The sequence below is a fragment of the Neovison vison genome, chromosome 3, assembly GCF_020171115.1.
Source record: "Neovison vison isolate M4711 chromosome 3, ASM_NN_V1, whole genome shotgun sequence".
Taxonomy (NCBI): Eukaryota; Metazoa; Chordata; class Mammalia; order Carnivora; family Mustelidae; genus Neogale; species Neogale vison.
The window spans coordinates 212,469,563-212,488,390 of record NC_058093.1 but is presented as its reverse complement, the minus strand read 5'-3'; the positions used below and the strand labels follow the sequence as shown (position 1 = coordinate 212,488,390).

At 56.4% G+C, this 18,828-nt stretch overlaps 2 protein-coding genes across 4 annotated transcripts in view; both read right to left on the bottom strand.

Annotated features, from left to right (window-relative positions):
- Window positions 1-2,588: 2,588 nt before the first annotated feature.
- Window positions 2,589-6,210, bottom strand: SLC25A1 (solute carrier family 25 member 1). The gene is made up of 9 exons (XM_044243732.1): window positions 6,055-6,210; window positions 5,607-5,714; window positions 5,336-5,435; window positions 5,114-5,252; window positions 4,290-4,374; window positions 4,018-4,122; window positions 3,697-3,812; window positions 3,541-3,614; window positions 2,589-3,316 (listed from the first exon to the last, which is right to left on the bottom strand). The coding sequence occupies exons 1-9, from the start codon at window positions 6,137-6,139 to the stop codon at window positions 3,202-3,204; spliced, it is 927 nt and encodes a 308-aa protein (XP_044099667.1). The 5' UTR covers window positions 6,140-6,210; the 3' UTR covers window positions 2,589-3,201.
- Window positions 6,211-6,846: 636 nt separating this feature from the next.
- The window catches only part of CLTCL1 (clathrin heavy chain like 1), a 97,188-nt gene continuing 85,206 nt past the window's right edge, over window positions 6,847-18,828 (bottom strand). For 2 of the 3 annotated variants that reach the window (XM_044243729.1, XM_044243731.1), the window contains 6 exons: window positions 16,036-16,167; window positions 15,137-15,247; window positions 14,682-14,852; window positions 11,238-11,459; window positions 8,149-8,224; window positions 6,847-7,382 (listed from right to left, as the gene is read on the bottom strand). In XM_044243729.1, coding sequence (XP_044099664.1) covers window positions 7,264-7,382; window positions 8,149-8,224; window positions 11,238-11,459; window positions 14,682-14,852; window positions 15,137-15,247; window positions 16,036-16,167 — 831 coding nt within the window. In that variant the 3' untranslated portion in view covers window positions 6,847-7,263. Of the gene's footprint in view, window positions 7,383-7,602; window positions 7,643-8,148; window positions 8,225-11,237; window positions 11,460-14,681; window positions 14,853-15,136; window positions 15,248-16,035; window positions 16,168-18,828 lie in introns of all 3 variants that reach the window. The other variant, XM_044243730.1, reaches the window with a different exon arrangement.

The following is an 18,828-nucleotide window of genomic DNA, read 5'->3' as shown; positions in this document are numbered from 1 at the left end:
TCTGTTTGCTATAAAGGCTAAGGGCACAACCCGAAAAACATTATTCTCTTTGTTGGGTAAAAGGAGACAGACCCATTTGTCAGGAGTGACTGTTTTTTTTTGGTGTACTAAGCTCTGACTGGCATTCATCACCTACACAAGGACATGGAAAAATCCAGGGGATGCCTGTGCAGTAGTGGCAGGGGCAGGGGGTGGGTCCAAGGAAACTGGAGCTGGAGGACAGCTGCTTGAGGCCTCTGCCTAAGGGGGAGTAGGACCCCCATCTTCAGCCCCACAGGAGTGATGACAGGGCTGGAAGCTGGCCAAGCCCTGCCCCGGGAGTAGCCACCACCTCACCCTCTTCTCCCTTGCCCTGTCTCTGAGGCCACTGTCCCTTTTGGCTATATTACGTTAGGATTCCAGGCTCAAGGCCATGCTAGATGGTGAAGGCTGCCTGAGGCTGAGTGCAGGCTAGCTGTGGCTTCCAGCCCAGCACAGAGGTTCTGGATATGGTGACGTGGAATCTCCACCCTCCTCTTATATGCAGATTCAGCCACTGGTCGTGTCCAGGTTTGTGGTGGACCAGGCTGGAAGTTGAGTCTGTTCTACCTCCTAAGTCCTTGAAGATCTGCACACACTTCTGCCACTATGTCTCCACTGCCACAAGGGCAAGGGTCCACTGCCATCGTCCTCCTCTCTGCAGCCTTTGGGTTCCCTCCCTCCAGGTCTCTGCCTGCTCACTTCCCGCCAGCCTTGTTGACCTTCCCTCTGCCTGGACACCACAAGCCCTTTACAGCACACAGGATACCACTCCCCTCTTGGCCCCCTTCCCTCAGGTCTCAGCTCCAAGATCTGAGGCTGCCTACTAATTCAGGTAATGTGTGAAGGGGGTTGGGTTACTTCCACCAGAGTGGGTGGCTCTTCTCTAACCATAGCCCCTGGGGACTCAATCCAGCTCAGTCTTTTGTGGCTAGGCTAACTGCTGTCCACATCCTGCTGTGAGGCACAGGAAAGGGGACCTGGGCTATGGTAGGGCTCCTGACCCCCCTGGAGAGAGAATGGGGAATAGGTTGCTCCTGGGTGGGGGATCCCCATGTCCTACTCTCAGACCAGTGCAGCCTCAGGCCCATCCTCCCAGTGAAGGGTGAAGGGGACAGGCTTCTGGGATGCTGGTGTGTAGTCAGTGAATGGTTACCATTCCTGGAGGTCAGTAGGGGCAGGGGGCATTGAGTCCCCTCAGGGGTCAGCTGTGGGGCTTTGCCTGCTCTAGGAATTACCTGGAACTCTGTCAGACTGTAAATAACCTGCAACCCAAAGAAAAAAGCTATGCATAGAAAGGATTCCTGTGTTAGGCACTGTTCTAAGCACTTTATATGGATGAGCTATGTTCTTGTGTCACCATTTCGCAGATTGAGAAATTGATGCTAGGTGACTGGTTCAAGGTCATACAGTGAACAAATGAGAAGCCAGGGTTCTGTTCCCCACCACTGACCACAGATGCTGTCTTCTTCCCCAGTCTCAGTGGCCTGTGCCATGGGCCAGCAATGCCTGTCACCACAGTGAAGCTCGTGAGGCCCAGAGCCAGTGGCCTGTGTCAGGGCCTGCAAGCCCTGGAATGTGTGTGGGAGACAGCCCCTGGCCCCTGCGGGCAGGCAAGCTTTGCTGTGGGGCCCTCTCTCCTCAGTTGTGACTAAGACTGGTTACCTCCCAAGAGCAGTGAGTGTGCACTGCCCAGTCCTTCAAGAGCATTTTCCTTGTACCCCTAAGCTCACTCAGTCTGCCCCTGATCACTCAGATCTGACCCTGATCCCTAAATGCCCCAGATCTGGATGTTGTGGGAGCTTGCACTGGTAGGGCAATCTCCCCTAAAAGGACCAGCTTTTAGGGACCAGACCTCCTTACTGGAAGGCTTCTGTTGGCAAGTTATTTCCCAATCTGAGCCAAACCCTTGCATGACTCTTACCCATGGATCACTTGGACAGCAAAGTGACTTCTGCCCCCGCTCACTTTGGCCCCAGGTTGTGGTTCCCAGCTCCTGATCTGGGGCGGGGGGATGGGCCCTGGGGCCCCAGACAGGCACTTCTACCCTGTCTAGCAGGAAAGCTGCCTCTCGACCAGGGTAAAGGAGGGAGCAAAGGGCCCCTGCTCAGAGCCTCAGAAATTGGATGCCCCACAGCCCTTCCCCATATTAGACCACAGAGAAACTGTGAGGAGTAAGAAGTTAAGCTGGGCCATAGGTGGAGGGTCAGTCAAGGCTCTGGAGCACTGTCTCCCAGGCCCAACCCCTGGATGGGGCAGTTCTGCACTTTGTCCACTCAGTGCTGCCTGCCAGGTGACCCTGAAGGCATGTCCACCAGCTGACCCTGCAGAACCTTGCTCACAGGATAAGAGCATGGCCTGGACACAGTCCAGATGTTCCTTGGTGTAATGGTGCCAGGCCTCTTGGGGGCTGATGCTGTGGTCACAGCTGGCTCACCCACCAGCCTGCTTAGTGCTCTGCTTCCTCATTCCCCTGCCAGTATCCTCTGGTGAGGGGGTGGGCCTGCTCTTTGCAGAGGCATGGACACTCATTATCCACTCACAGATGGGCCCACACAGGGACAGGAGGCTGCGACAGGATCCGGTTTATTCTGCCATGGGAGGGTGGTCCTGAGAGTGGCGGGTGCCACCCTGTCCCGGGCGGAGGGAGGGCCCAAGGGCCAGTTAAGGCCAGTGGCGGGAGAAGCAGGGGGCACGTAGCCCCTGGAATGCGGTGAGGCCAGGCTGAGGCCCGGAGGCAGCTGTGGTAGGCCGGGGCCAGTGCCCCTGCTGCCCAGGGTGGAAGGCACCGGGCTGGGACCGGGCCATGGCTACAGGGCCGTGGACCCAAGCCACATGGGCACCCCGGGAAGTGGGGCACAAGGTCACATGACACGGAACATGAAACACAGGCACACGGCTCATGAGTAAGCACATGGACAAGTGGGCACAGATTCACAGGCCAGAGGGACACCCAGCCTTGGCCGGACACATGGACACAATGGTGGTGTCACACACCACGGGACACACGGCACTAAGGGACATGTGGACTCAATGGCTACAGGGGACAGACCCAGGCCATGGAGTGCAAGGACAGGGAAAAGGGGCCTTTTGGCACGACTGCACTGGAATCGTGAGAAGAGGGCAGTGGGGACTGGTCTGGAGGCACCTGGGGGCAACCCCCATGCAGAACCCCTCGGGGACTCAGTCTGTCTTCCACACTTTGTTGAGTAGCTTCACCACTTCATCGTAGATGACAAATACGATGGCCACGTCCAGGCAGACCCGGCCCAGGCGGGGGATGGTGCCCTTGTAGAATCTGGGGTTGTGGGGGGGAGAGGTAGGAGGAGAGAAGGCAGATGAAAAACAGTTTCCTTGGACAGTGAGAGTGGGTCCAGGGATGGGAGGGACAGAGGACAGGAACCTAAAGGTAAGGACTCCCTGAGGGATAGCCTGGGGCTGGCAGCGGGTATGGGGTGAGGCCCAGGGCAGGCTAGGGAGGGTCTAGGGTGGGGACCACAGCCCTGCCCCTCCCCCACTCACGCCTTGAGCCCCTCATTCCTCAGGATCTGCAAGCCACAGTCCCACGTATTCCGGTATTTGTGCGCCTCCAAGCCCTGCAGGACAGCATCATGCCACAGGGTTCAGCAGCTAGCCCCTGTCACAGACTCCCTACCCCCTTCCTGGCCCCAGCCCCACCTGCATCCGGGTCTTGATCACATCCAGAGGAGTGTTCCCGAAGACACTGGCTGCACCAGCAACAGCTCCAAACACTCCAGTGATCAGTGGGTTCATGGGCTTGTTGGGGTTGTCCCCTGGATGTGGGTGGGAGTTGCAATCAGAAAATGATGGGAAGGCAAAGGGGAGGGCTCTTCAGGGCTGGGGAGGAGCATGGACCAGAGCCTAGGAATGTGGGGGCCCCAGGAGGCCAGGTCCTGGCAGGGAAGAGTGAAGAGGAGGAGCGTAACCCAGAGTGTTTGGAGGTAGGGTCTTGGGGCTGCAAACCCAACAGATACATACCCCTGTACCAGTTTCTCAGGGAGGTCATGACGAAGAAGCGGATGGCCTGGTTAGATCCCTGCTTCAGCACGGTGGCTGTGAGGCCCTGGTAGGTCCCCTTCAGCCCTGGGGAGTCAGCAGGCATGGGAGTCATACTGTTGCCTTCCAGGCCTCAGCTGGGGAATGGGGAGCAGGGCAAGTGGCACACCAGAGCACCAAAGCAGGAAGTGGAAGTTCAGGCCAGCCTGGCCTAGGTCCCTGGCCCTACCTTAGAAGGAAGTATTATGGCTTACCTTGTTCTCGCACAATCTCTCTGACCCCGTGGAAGAATCCTCTATACTTGGGGTTGGGGGAGGTCTGGTCATGGATGAACTTCACCTGTGAAAGGAACGCAAAGGCCCTAGCTCCCAGGGTGCCCCTGGAAGGGCACTTGGCCCTTTGGCTCCCAGCCCCAGGGCTCACAAAGATCAGATCAGGGTTGGAGATGCAGTTCTTCACCTGGAAACAGGGCTACCCAAGGCCACCATGAGACACAAGGCCCCAGCAAGCAAGAGGGCTGGCCTTACCAAAGAGTCGCTGCAGTTATGTTTGCTGGTTATTTCCCACAGCTTAGGCAAGGAACATGTTATCTTATGGTTTCTGTTTATAAAAGGGTTTTTAGGGCGCCTGGGTGGCTCAGTGGGTTAAGCCGCTGCCTTCGGCTCAGGTCATGATCTCAGGGTCCTGGGATCGAGTCCCGCATCGGGCTCTCTGCTCGGCAGGGAGCCTGCTTCCCCCTCTCTCTCTCTGCCTGCCTCTCTGCCTACTTGTGATCTCTCTCTGTCAAATAAATAAATAAAATCTTTAAAAAAAAAAAATAAAAAAAAAATAAAAGGGTTTTTAAAAAAAACCCCAACAGTCAGTTGTCCCATGCCTTTAGGACAGAGTCCATTCTCCAAAGGAGGTCCTTTCTGCACACTTCCTGTGCCCAGCCCCCCAGGCAGTTCCCCCTGCACACCCTGTCCTGTTCCAGCAGGACCCTCTCCACCTCCCTGGTCTCCATGGAGCACAAAAGCAGGATGACCCCAGCCACCCTAGCACCCCTCTGCACAGCCTCCCCCTACTGGACCTTCCCCACCTTTATGGTCTCCATGGGGCACACGACGACCACCGCTTCTGCCACGCCGGCACCCAGGCCACACAGCAGTCCCCGAGTGCTGTCCAGGCGTCCCTGGGGATCTCGCATGTGGTTGCTGAGGAACTCAAACATCCCAAACCTGGGAAAGCCAGGCAGTGGGGTGAGAGGGGCTGCAGCCACCGGGGATGCCCTCCCGCGGCCACCCACCCAAGCCCACCTCACCTGACTGCCGCTTTAGGGATGGAGCCGTAGAGCAGGGAGCTGAGGCCTCGGTACAGGCCCAGGACGCCATGGCTGCGGACCGTCTGCCGCACGCAGTCCCCTGGATGAGGGGGCGTTCAGCGACCCCAGCCGCCCTAGAGACCCGCCCCCCCCCCGCGCAGTTCCCCGCAGCCCGCCAAGGCTGCTCCCCGAGCGCAGGGTCCGGCCGTGTCCTCTGGGTGCCGGCCCTCTCTGTGGCGAGCCGCCCCGCCAAGGGCAGCCCCCTACTCACCAATGCCCCGGTACCGCGGAGGGTGTGAGCGCTCGTCCAGCTGCAACTGTGTCTTCACGTACTCGGTGGGGAAGGTGATGCAAATTTCGATGCCGCCCGCCAGGCCGCCTGAGGGGACCAGGGACCGGGACCCTGAGACCACCGCCCCGCGGCCGGTAGTCCCGCCGGCCGCAGCGGGTGCACCGGCCCCTCCCCCGCCCCGGACTTTGTCCCACCCCATTGGTGTAGGGGAGGCCGGGCAGCTTCCCCTGCCCCGCCCACATAGTCCTGGCTAGGCGCGGAGGGGCTACGAGCCGGGCGATCCCCCACGCGCTGGCTAGGGACCAGGGCCGCGCCCCCCGGTCCGACCCGGAAGTGGGGCGGGGCCTCGGCGTCCCGGGCCCACCCGGAAGCGCAGTGGGGCCAACGGAGGGGGCAGACCGGGGGTCCATGTCCCGGAGGGGCCCACCTGCCAGGATCGCCTTCCCCGGGTGCGTCAGCTTAGCCTTTCCGGACGCGGGCGCGGCGGCCGCCAGAGCGCGGGGAGCGGCCATGGCAGGCGAGGAGGCGGGGCGCCCGGCGTCGACCTCGGGTCCGAGCCTCCTGCTCTCCGCGCTCGGTCCGCGGCGACGGCGGCGGCGGCGGCGGCGGCCGGTTATGGCCCGGGGGGCGGGGCGGTCGCGTCAGCTCCCGGGCTCCGCCCCGCGTGGTCCGAGGCGGGCCCCGCCCCCGGCCCGCCCTGCGCCGGCCGGGAAACTGAGGCCGGGGCGGGGCAAGCGAGGCAGGCGTCGGGGCGGGGCCGATAGCTCAGCCAATGACTGAGCCTAGGGTCCTTGGGAGGCGGTGCTGTGCCCGGGCCTGGATCTGTGGGTCAAGGTGCAGTTTCTAAAACCCGCCCCGGCATCAGGCAGAATCCGGCAGGGGAAGGAGCGGCTCTCGTGGTCGTGGCGTTTGCCTGAGCGACCGGAGCCCCGTAGATCGGGGTTGGAGATGTGCAGACCACTCCCTCCCCCATGGGGCACATGGGGCTAGTCCAATCCCTGATGTTTGAGGGTTTGGCATTCCGAAACCCAACGGGTTGTGCGGCTACCATTCCCTGCTAGGTATTTAGAGCTCCATGCAGAGCATGCAGGAAAAGATTCCCAATATACACTGGCTATCTCCCCCTAGGCAGCTTCCTCCCTGGACCCACATCCCAAAGAGGCCCCAGCAAATCTTTTGTCCCCTGCTACCCACACCAGCATCAAGCAGGGAAGCTTTGCCTTGATAAACCGACTTTAATATTCATGATCGGTAGGAGGCTCAGGGCCAGGTTAGAAGGTCCTTACAGTTGCGTCTGCGAAGTGGCCTGGAGGGGGCAGCTCTGCCAGTGCGGAGGGAAAGCTCATCGCCCCCACCCACCAAGGGCGGGGAATCCCTGCCGAGAACTCCCCAGGAATGCCTGGCTCCAGCCAGAGAGCCTGGAGGCAGAAGTCCACCAGAGCTGTTCTTCTTGGGCAGTCAGTGGCTACCCTGGCCTCCCCTGGTTTGGGGATGGCTTAGAGGCTGCCATCACCGGGCCTCAGCCAAAATAAATAATGTCCAGGTGTCCCTGCCTCCCATCAGGGTCCTCTGTGCTTTCGGGGTGACACACTCCTTGAGGTTATCCCCATAGAGGTGTGTTGCCACTGAGCGCTCACTACACGCTGAAGCCATACACAGGAGGCTGGGCGAAGGCAGGTGCAGCAGCATATCCATAGGAGAAGCCAGCAGGGGCAGGGCCTGCCCCAGGGCCGGCTGTCAGCATCAGCTGCTGGCCTGCAAAGGGAGAAGCAGAAGGAGGGTGAGCTGAGTTCCTGCTGCCTCCGAGTGGCCAGGGGCCCAAGGAGCAGGGTCAAAGATCAGCCCTGACCGCCCAAAGCTCAGGCACTGGAGAAGAGGGGCCTGGGGACAAGGACAGTGGGAGTTGCTGCTGTGGGGCCAGCTACAGAGGCTGGCCAGGCTAGGGGGTAAGCTAGTCCCCAAACGGGACACTTACTTAGCTCAACTGGCTGGGTCTCAATCATGCCCATCAAAATCTAAAAAAACCAGATTGACATTAATGGTGGTGGTAGGAAGGACACAATGACCCTGAAGAGGACACAGTGGTGGGAGACGTGCCGCATGCTCACACCACGCCCTCAGGCCTTTGTTAGTACCGCAACACACTCCCGAACCCAACAACCTTTCGGGTGCAGAGGACACCAGCTAATCTGTTCAACCGCCAGGCCATTCAGGCAGGCTCTCAAGTCCAAGTCAGCAGCAGCCTCGCTGCCCAAGTGCAGGCATAGCAGCACACAGCAGCAGCTCAGAGTTGGGCAGTGGCTAGGCACACGGAGCAGGCAGGGGTGCCCTCACAGAAGGCAGGAACCCTCAGAAAAGGGAGGACAATGGCCGCACCTCAACATTCTTAGATACTGACCTTCTCCATACCCGGCAGCCATTGTGGCCCTCCTATCCCCCCCCACCCAGCCCATTCCCTCTCTGATCTGAAGCCCAGCCAAGGAAGGACTCCCCTCGCTAGGGGCAGTGGGGTGCCACCTACCGAACAAGAGAGGGGCGGGCTCCGCCACATGCTCCTCTTGCTTGCGCAGGCTCTCCGAAGCGTCCAGTCTGTCTACCTGCAAAGAGGTGCGAGCGCTCAAGTATCCACCTGACAGGCTGCGTTCAGTCTGGGCCAGGAGGTGAGTGTGGGGCCAGGAGGCAGCACAGCTTCCAGGAAAGTCAAGTGGGGATGGCTGGAGGGCAGACACTATACCCACAGTGACTACTGCTCTGCTCTGCAGGAAGGTGAAGCTTCTATAACTCGGGGGACATGGAGTGCCCAGGGGAGCCCTAATGATCCCCCCCCATGGCTGTTCCACCACAGCAGTGGCCACTGACTGTGGCCGCTGACTACAGGGTGCACATGCATCATAGCTCACAGGGCTGGGCCCTCCCCTGCATACAGGGGCACCTCCAGGACGACATAACACTTCCTACATCTAGCTAGTCCAGGCTACCCACCCCTCCTGAGGAGACCAGTCACTTGACATCTGGGACATCCCACCTGGCAAGGCGGATGAGCCACTTCAGAAATGGGGGCAGTGGCAGCCATCTGAGGACAGGCTGTCTCCTTACTCTTCCTCAAGCCTTTACCATGGGCTACCCCATGCAGTACCCATGGGCTACCCCATGCAGTACCCATGGGCTACCCCATGCAGTACCCATGGGCTACCCCATGCAGTACCCATGGGCTGGAAGTAGACACACCGAGGGGGAGGGAACAGAGCAAGGTGGTGCCAGAGGCCTGAGGGGCAGACCGCATTGTGCTAGCTAGCGGAGGTAATAGCAACTGTGTTTCTGGGACCTCCCCTGCCCCCACCAAAACAAGCATTTGAATCAGAAAGAAGAAAAAATTATGTGCCCTGTGTGTACTCGGGCCTAGGAGAGAGCAGGCCAGGCACCAGAACCCTAGCAGAAGCAGCCTTGTTATTGGTCCTGTGTACCCTTCCCCTTCCCTCCTTGGGGCCAGAGCTGAGGTGAGGAAGGAGCAAGACAGTGCAGAGGACTTGCAATCCATACTCTCTTTCTTCAGCTGGCTCCCACCCAGGCTGAGGTCTAAGCGAGGCCTGTATCCTCCACTGCGAGAGCCAGGGGGTTCAGGGATGTGGGTTTTTCTCAGAGAGAGGGATGGTCCTCAAGCTTCCCAAATGAATCAAGAGGCCCTGGGCCTGGTTCTCTAGGGAGGAAGGGCCTGGGGCCTTCTTGTCTGGGCCCTTCCACCTCACAGAAGTCTAGTCTGTTAGGCCCCAGCCCACATCCCACCACTGCCTAAGAAACTTTTATCCCTATCCCCAACATGACAGGCATCAGGTGTGGTGCTGGTGAAGGAATGTGGGACAGCAGCCTGCCTTCCTCCCAGGCTACGGGAGGTATCTGGGGACCCAGGGCGAGGGAGCAAGTGCTTTCAGTAGGAAAGCAGCTGTAGCCCAAGCACACTGCTCCACTCTGAAGTAGCCATGCAGCTGCAGTGTCGACCAAGGTGATGTGGCCACCAGGATGAGCTCCATCATCCATCACAGAGAGGGTGTCTGCACAGGAGTCTGCTCCTGTCTAGCCCTTGCGGACCCTTAGAGGGCCCAACCCCTGAGGCAAAGAAGGTCCCAGTGATTTGAGTTCCTCTTATGTTAACCCATGGACCTTGACTCTGGGAAGAGATTCAAGCCTTATTTATGTAGGGGCAGAGCAGACAGACTGTGGCTAAGACAATTTAGGGATGGGAAAAGCAGAAACAGTGTAACAGTTTCTGAAGATAAGCTCCACACAGCACACAAACATCCTTTAGGGAGCTGCCATCCACTGTGGTGGAGGAACCGGGACTCCTGTAAATCCTACCAGTCTGTGTACTTAGTAGCCTGGAGATCAGCCCACATCACCACAGGACTGCCCCTCTCCTATCCCCTGAAGAGTCTTGGGAGCCCTCCTGCTCAGATGTGCTGTGCGAATGGGACTAAGACACACTCTGGCAGTCTCTCCTCCTGTAGCAGGGAGATGGTCTTGAATGACCAATGGGACAGTCCTTGCCAGAGGCTGGGCAGCTCCCAGGAAGCTCTGCAAGTGGCAGAAAGAGCAAGCCATCTCAGGCTGAAGCTGGCAGTGCCAGATACCCTCTGCCCCTGCACTTCTTGTTTCCTCCCTAACCCAGCACTAACCCCCCTGAAAGCCCCCTCCCTTCCCTCACACCACTGAAAAAGACCTCAGCCTAGTGGCTTCTTAGCATTGTGGGGCCTCCATGTGGCTGGAAGAATGTTAGGTGTATGGCTGGATTGGCCAGTAGGTGCTACTGTGGCAGCTTTTATGCAGCCTTAGAAATAAACCAGACTAGATGACAAGGGTCTCTGGATGGTGCCTCAACTAGGCCCCAGACCAGAATGCCTAGAGCTTCCACACAGGGAGAGTTAAAATCAGATACTCCTACCTCGTTCATCAGCTCATCAACTGGCAAAGAAAGCCAGAGTAGGAGGCTAGGGCCACCAAGTGGTAGAAGAAACTTACTGAGAATGAGTATGGTCTGGAAGGGCAGGGAGATATGCATCTGAGCCCACATCAGCTTTGGACCCAAACCTGTGCCTACAGCTGTAGAGGGGATGACTACCTACCTACCAAGGTGTTACCATTCCTACTAAGTGCTCAGCAAAAGGGGGTTACCACGACAGGTCTGCCAACAGATGCACCCGAACTCCACCAGAGGCACACTGAGAGGTGAACTGACCATATGGGGATGGAGCCCACGGGCTGTGCACTGGAGCTCTGCCACCTAGTGCCTCGCTGTCCTCTCACCACAAAAGACCTTGGCTGCGGGCAAGCTCACCCGTTGTGTCTCCTAGCAGTGTGTGGGAGAGCTGATGCAAGGGGAAGTGCTCAGTTCTATGCAGCGCTCCCTGAAGTGATTTTCTAGAATGGGTTAATGCTGGGCAGAAAACCACTCAACTGTGAAGGCATTAAGCCACTCTCCAAGGTGGACAGGGCTGGCTGGGCCACCTGGGCTGACTCCCACAGGCCACCAGCCACCTCAGGGCCTCCACAGACCTGGGCTAGAGTCACAGCTGTGCTACGTGGCAGCCAGGAAGCCAGTGCAGAGGCTGTACTTACTTTGCTAAGGTACTCCCTCATCACCTGGATGAAGTAGGGCATGGCCAGGTCCATGAGGTTGTGTCTCCAGGCCAGCTCCAGCACCACATCCGGGGGAAGCAGGTCGTAGCAGGTGAAGAGAGAAGCCGCGAAGCACTCCCGCTTGCCCTCATCCAGGAACCACTGCAGCAGCTTCTCAGCCAGCTCGGCATCTCTGGACTCTGCGGCATGCTGCATAGCGTCCTGCAACCAAGGCAGATGCACACCTCAGGTCTGCCCTGCCTGGCGCTGCCTTGAATCCCTTTCTGGGTCAGAAGGATACGGAACAGTGCCAGGCTCTGTGAAGGCCATCCTCGCCTGCAGAGGGGTCTCTGTGACTCAGATGCCCTCTGGTAGGAAGGAGTATCAGTTCCAGGAGGGCCGTGGAGGGCACCAAGTATGCTCCTGGCAGCAGGCTCTCACAGACCTGCTGAGATGCCAGAGGGAGGTGACATGCATGGGTGCAGGCACCCTGGGATACGGGCTCTGGTCCTGTAGCTGGACTGGCATGCAAAGGAGTGCATGGGGCTGCTTGGGGGTAGGGCTGAAGAGGGATGGTAACAGAGCTAGCAGGGCCAGATGTAAAGGTCAGAGTCGCTGTGCTCGGCTCAACAACCAGCAGTATCCTTGCAGCAGCTGCAAGGGACAGCCAGTCCTCAAGAAACAGAAATCTGCCTGTTCTTCCTGACAAAAAAGTCCTCTCAAAAATCCCTAATTGCTACTTTCATATTTGTCTAAAACATAAAGAACCATATCCACCCAGTGAGTAGTCATCCGTAAATTAGTGATTTCGATTTTCTAGCCACAATGGTGAGAACCGAATGGCCTAAACTCTCCTGGACCCTCCACCAGGCCTCTGCAGCAGGTGTTCCCACAGTGCCCTTCCAGACATGAGACTGAAGGCCGCAGGGGAGGCCTCTCAGTTGGGAGCCATAATGGGTCTCAAAGGCATTCTGCTTGCCCACCAACCGCTGCCTGCTGTGGCGGTCCCAGCTCCCTGCCTGCTCATTCTTCCGACATGAGACTCCCACATGGGACCCAAAGTCCTCTAAGCCAGCTTAGTGGAGGGCCCTCTTGTCCCTGCTCCTGAAAGGATCCTCTCCCACCTGCTTGTTGCCTCTGCTGAATCCTGCCTCATCCCCACACTGTTCCTACAAAGTCACCTGGCCTTTTTATGGTGGGGGGCAAAGTCAGGGGCAGCTTAAGTGACAGCTCCAGGATGCCTTCAGGTCTCCCTGGGCCTCTGACACCAATACCATCATTGCTCGGCACTCTACATGTCCTCCAGTCCAGCAGGGCCCACCCGTGGTTGGCTCATCTTTAATATGCACCCAAAAGTGGGCACTTTTCTTCCTCCACAGGCCCAGGGACTGTCTCACGAACTCTCATAGCATCAACTGCCATCATCAGAAAGTGGACATTTCCGGAACCCTTGTGCTCCAACTGTCCAATGGCAGTTTCCTAGAGGATTCAGGGGCAATGAGCCCCACAGATGATCTCTCAGTCTGTGCCCTCTCCCTGCATCCTGAAGCTAAGCTTGAATCTCAGATTTTCCCACACCTTCCCACTTCTTATCACCATACCTGACCCATGTCACTACTGGCGCACCTCTCTACCTCGTCCCCCATTCCTCAACCTCCCTCCCAAACCACTGTCAGCACTTGCCAAGGCTCTGCTCCAAGCTCTCACCCTGTCCTTCACTGCAGCCTGTGACTACACTTCTGCAATCTCCTGTCCTTCAGTCATGGGCACAAGGGGGTCTGTGAACCCACACGCCTATGTGTGGGCCCCTAGCCTGGACTTTCCCATGTCCTAACACATCCCCTCATGCTCCACCTGTCCCGCTGGTTTTAACAATCCCAGCTTCCCACATGCAGTTATCACCCTTCCCCCAACTCCACTGGCTCCTTAAAAGTGCTTACCCGACAGCCAAGCACCGACTATGCTTTTACAACCAACCTCTGCAATCTGGAAACATACTTCTTATTGCTTTATGACTGTCCTAGAAGCCCGCAGTGGCTACTCACCAAGCCCTCCAGGTGGCACACCGTGACCCACTCTCCCAGGACTTCCACGCATGGTGGGTTCTGCTGCCAAGGCCTGGCTGACACTTGTGTGTGTGTGGTGGGGGGTAGCCCGTGCATCATGGGCTCTCTACCACCACCCTGGCCTCCACTTACTAGATGTAGCACCACTCCTCCAGGTGTGACAACCAAACATTCCCTGGGGGTCAGTCACCCTCACTGAAAATCAGGGCACTGTAAAGTATGCCCACAACTTTCTGCCTGTGGCTTTGTCCTTGTGGGTTCTCCTCCTGGCACACGTTGCTCCAAGTGGAATTGCTGGTTGGAAGGGGCCAGATGCCCGGCTGGCAGCTCCCATAGCACTGCTCGCTCACTCACTCACTGCATGAGTAATGAGGGGCCATGCACTCAAGACCCTGGTGTGTACACTGGCAGGAGGGGACAGCTGGGAACTCCTAGTCAGGGGCAGTTTCCCACTGGTGTGTTGCATGCAGCCCCACTGCCTCCCCCTCGTTCCAGTGCCTGAGTACCCCAGCAGATTATCTCAGAGTTCCTCTGTCAGCACCCAAGGAAGGACCATGAGCACTGCCACTAAAACGGAGGACAAGTCACATAACAATCCCAAACTGGAGGTAACAGTTAGGATGAAGCTTGACATGTCCCTGATGTCCAGGGTTCTGTGGCGTTGGTCCATGTGCTGTTGAGAGATGCCTGTCTTCATCCTAGAAAGGAACTCCAGAATGCCAAGGACAGTTCTGGAAGTAACATGTTAAGGTCAAGCTCATGGCCTGAGAAAAGGCTCCCCAGAGGCTCGTGGCATGAGGAACCCTTGGAAATCAGCTTAGCCACACAGCACAGGGCAACAATGGCCCTCTCATGCAAGTGCAGTTTACCCCACTGGGGCGATGCTGAGGCCAGGTGGAGCGAAGGCAACGCCTGCAAGGGCCTGGGATCTCTCCAAGCAGCCCAGCCACGGTGGCTGTCAGATGCCTGGATCCAGGTCCAGACCAGTACTGAGCCACTGCTCAATGGCAGAACAAGTATTATGAATGTAATTTTCACGTTGGTGTTTTTGTTCCCCATATCTTGATCGACAGAAAGGAAAGTCAGTGCCAAGTGAATGCTGCCACATGCGGTGTGGATAGAGTGAGACTCACAAATGCCTGCTGGGAAAGATTTAGCTCCACAGAAGCTAGTCTTCTGATCTAAATAACTGTGAAGAGGCTCTATGTTAATGACAGATAATAATCTTCACCCTGCATTCTACAAACATGTCCCCCTTAACTTTATCCTCCGTGTCCCCAACACAAGCATCTCTTGATAGGGGATTGTGGCCATCTCACCACCCGTCCCCCCCAAACACCAGGAGGCACACATGAGCAGTGGGGCACTGGGAACCAACCTTGTAGAGACGGTCCTTCTTGCAGAGCTCCACACTCTGGGTCCACCGGTTGTTGCCCTTGTATAGATAAGCTGCAATGCGCCTGAACTCAATCAGCTGGTGCTTCTCCAACTGCTGTGCCAGGGCTATGTTGTCAAAGTTGTCATAGGCATCGATAGATGCCCTCAAACCCTAGGAAGACCCGGCCGTTCCGTGGGTGAGGGACACAGTGGAGTGGACAACCAGGAATTACTCATTGCCGGTTGCTGCCACCATGGTCTCAGCAAGGCCTCTCCCAACCCACCTCTGGCACCCTGTGGGGCCTACAACCCCTCCTGTGCCAGGTCAGCCCTTGGAGAAGAGGGCTGGGGTGAGGAGGGGCTCTGCAATCCCTGGGTGCCCAACACTGGCTGCAGGGGTCCCTGTGGCAAAGGGAAGCCACTGCCCTCCAAGAGGGCTCCTTACCCCACACCCACCTGGTAATCCTCTTCTTCTGTCAGTAGGTGGTTGAGGGCTTCATTCACACTCTTGTTGTTGTGGCTCTGGACTGACCGTAGGTAAGGCTTCACTAGGGGCAACTGGCCTGCCTGACAAGTCAAGAGAATGGTTAGGGCACTCAGGCAAGTCATCAGGGCACTGAGTTGGGGTCCCTATGACACACTGATGAGCCAGCCACGTCTCCTTCTGGACACCCACAACTGAAATGTCCTACACATATGAGCACATGAAGGACTCCCTGGGTTACTGAGTAAATACCAGTTTCATCTGTGGATATTTTGGCTGAAATACAAAGCTATATCTGAAACCTGAAGAGTTTGATACATTTAATCTTTATATTTTCTAGGGATCAATTTTAAAAAACTACTTATTAAGGAATGGGGCGCCTGGGTGGCTCAATGGATTAAGTGTCTGCCTTTGGCTCAGGTCATGATCCTGGGGTCCTGGGCTAGAGCCCCGCATTGGGTTCTCTGCTCAGCGGGGAGTCTGCTTCTCTCTATCCCTCTGCTGCTCCTCCTGTTTGTGTTCTCTTGCTCTCTCTAATAAATGAAATCTTTTAAAAAATGAGTAAAATCTTTATTTTAAAGATTTTATTCATTTATTTGATAGGCAGAGATCACAAGTAGGCAGAGAGGCAGGCAGAGTGAGAGAGTGGGAAGCAGGCTCGATCCAGGACCCTAGGATCATGACCTGAGGCTTTAACCTACTGAGCCACTCAGGTGCCCCCCAAAATGCATAAAATCTTTTAACAAAAATAAAAATAAACTATTTACTAAACTATCTACTAAATAAACTATTTACTAAGGAACTACCTAGATGACCTAGATGACGTTGGCCGTACACAGCCTTCTCTGGCTCTGGGATGCTGGTCACTCACCTTTGAAAAGAAGCCAACAGTCCGAGTGTGGTCTAGCCGGGGTGCCAGCACAAGCAACAGGTCATTGATGAGCAGAGGTTTGTAATCCAAATAGAACTGCAAGGCTTTATAGTAGAGCTCCACATTGGCAACCTGTGGGTCGAGACAGAGCCACAGTGGAGACAGGGTTGGCCCCTGTCAATCCCCAGGCTGCCACCCACATGTCTCAGATGCAGCACACTCCACCGTAACTCCTTCCAGTTTGTGGCCAAATGCACTTTATCAGTGAGGGTTGTTGTGACTGCCCCCTTTAAGACCAAATACTTCCAATCCCTCCCAACATGCCTCCTTTCCCACCTCTGACATTTTTCTCCTCAGCACTTGCCCCTCAATGATCTAAGAGGCAGACCTTTGTTTCCTGCCTCACCCTACTATCTGTTTGTTGCAGGGTTGAGGCTCAGCTCATATATGTTGAGTGAATGAATGAGGGGTAACAGGCCAGGATAAACCCAAACACTAAAACATGGTTTTATCCAAGCAAGATTCCCCCAAGCCTCCCTGCAAAGCTCAGCCTGAGCTGTAAGCAAATGTGTCACTGCTCTCAGACAAGACACCATGGTGTTCAGACTGGGCACCCTGTTATGCAGAGGGTTGAGCTGCTTCAGGGTGACCCTGTGCCCCTAGGAAAGCCACCCCCCAAGCCTGCTGACAGTGGGGCCTGGTGCTCAGAGGACAGCAAGGTGCTTCCTGCCTCCAAAAGGATGTGTGCCAGGTCTGTGGTGATCAGCATGTCCAAGGGAACATGCAGAGGTCCAAGGGTACACACAAAGTGTAGAAACATCAGTCATGCTGGGCAGAGGGGGTGGGCACCGTGGGAGCTTTCTAGCAACACTAGGTCCGGGTGAGCCAGCAACAATGTGGGCTCAGTGACATGTGCAGACCACAGGAAAGAGGACTATCTACAACCCCGCTCATTACTGGTACACTTGATGGTTACTGACTTTATCCTCCTCTCCACCCCCTGACTTGGATGTGCCCCTCTCAGAGCAGAACACTCACTGTCACCACAGATTCTGACCTAGACTGGCCCCGGGGTCCCTGGTGCTGCCCCTGTCAGTGAGCCACTTGCATCAGAGCCCTGGAACCTGCTAATTTTCTAGCCAGGCTCTTTTACTCAATGGTATCTGGATCCAATCAAAGGTCTCCAGCCAGACTAGATGTCTAACAAGCAGAAAGGAAGTGGGGACGTAAGGTGGGGTGGAAGGGGAAGGGCACACTGTCCCTGCCTTCTGAACAAGTCATTGCAGCCTTCACTAAAGCATAGCCAGAGTGCTCCACATCCCTCTGCTTAAACAGCAGAAGGCAGAGCACAACTGGCCATGCTCCATTCCCCCACTACAGTGTCTGAGAAGCTGGACAAGACCTGGCCCAGCCACTTCTGGTGGGTGTTGTTTTGGGCTGAGACACCAGTCCAGTGACATGTGGCACTCTGAAGCATCCACTGCTCCCATCTAGGACACTGGCATCGGTGTGGCACCCTCTTCTGGAGCCATGCACCGGAGGGGAGCACCAACAAGGTCATACCCATTTGTGCAGTTCATAAGGACAGCCCCGGCTGCCCCAGGACTAGGGACAGGGCATTATTCCTGTTTTGAAGAAGAAAATCAGGCTCAAAGATTCTGTCATGAGCTCAAGGGTGACCAGTGAGGGTGCTCTGGTCCTGACACTTACTGTGCTACCTGTGAGAAGCACCTTCTGTGAGCCAGGCACTCGCTGCTGATCACCTGGCATGCAGGAAACATGTCCATTTTATGGATGGGGTCAGTGAGTTCACAGGGATGACACTAGCTCAAAGTGACAGAGATGGCAAATGGCTGAGATGCAACCAGGTCTGTGTCACCCCTGCCTGGCCCTCCACCACTCAGTCCTATGGCCAAGTGATTCTGAAACTCTCCTGTTATGTGCCCACAATGTCCTCCCTGCTAGGCCACCACACAGTTGGTGTCCTCTACCCCCCTCTCTCCTTCACACTCTAACTGACAAGTCTCTCACGCGGCAGAGAGGCAGAGTCATCGATGTATTGCACCAAGAACAGAACTCAGCTGTCAGTTGTGTGAACACTGTTCTGCCACAAGATATGGTCTTGTCAGGGCACCTGAGTGGCTCAGTCGGTGAAGTATCTGCCTTCGGCTCAGGTCATGATCCCAGGGTCCTGGGATTGAGCTCCATGTCAATCCCTGCTCAGTGGGGAGTCTACTCTCTGTCCCTTCTCCTCCCCGGCTTGTGCTCTCTTATACACGCTCTCTCTCAAATAAATAAAATCTTAAAAAAAAAAAATGTTCTTGTCTGCAAGCATGTGACCTCAGACCCAAGATGTCATGCTGACTTCCATCTTTCCTCAAGAATCTTCTGATCCTGGGGCGCCTGGGAGGCTCAGTGGGTTAAAGCCTCTGCCTTCAGCTCAGGTCATGATCCCAGGGTCCTGGGATCGAGCCCCACATCAGGCTCTCTGCTCAGTGGGAAGCCTGCTTCCATTCCTCTCTCTCTGCCTGCCTCTCTGCCTACTTGTGATCTCTGCCTGTCAAATAAATTAAAAAAAATCTTAAAAAAAAAAAAAAAAGAATCTTCTGATCCTGACAACCATCAAGGTAGACTGCACTCGGGTCATGGGCCACAGCAGCTGCCTGGACAGCTTATAGCACTCCAGACACCGCTAAGAAACAAAAAGCACCGCTGCCTCGGCCATGGCATGTCATCAACTTTAAAATGCACCCTGAGGGGTGCCTGAGTGGCTCAGTCATTAGGTGTCCGCCT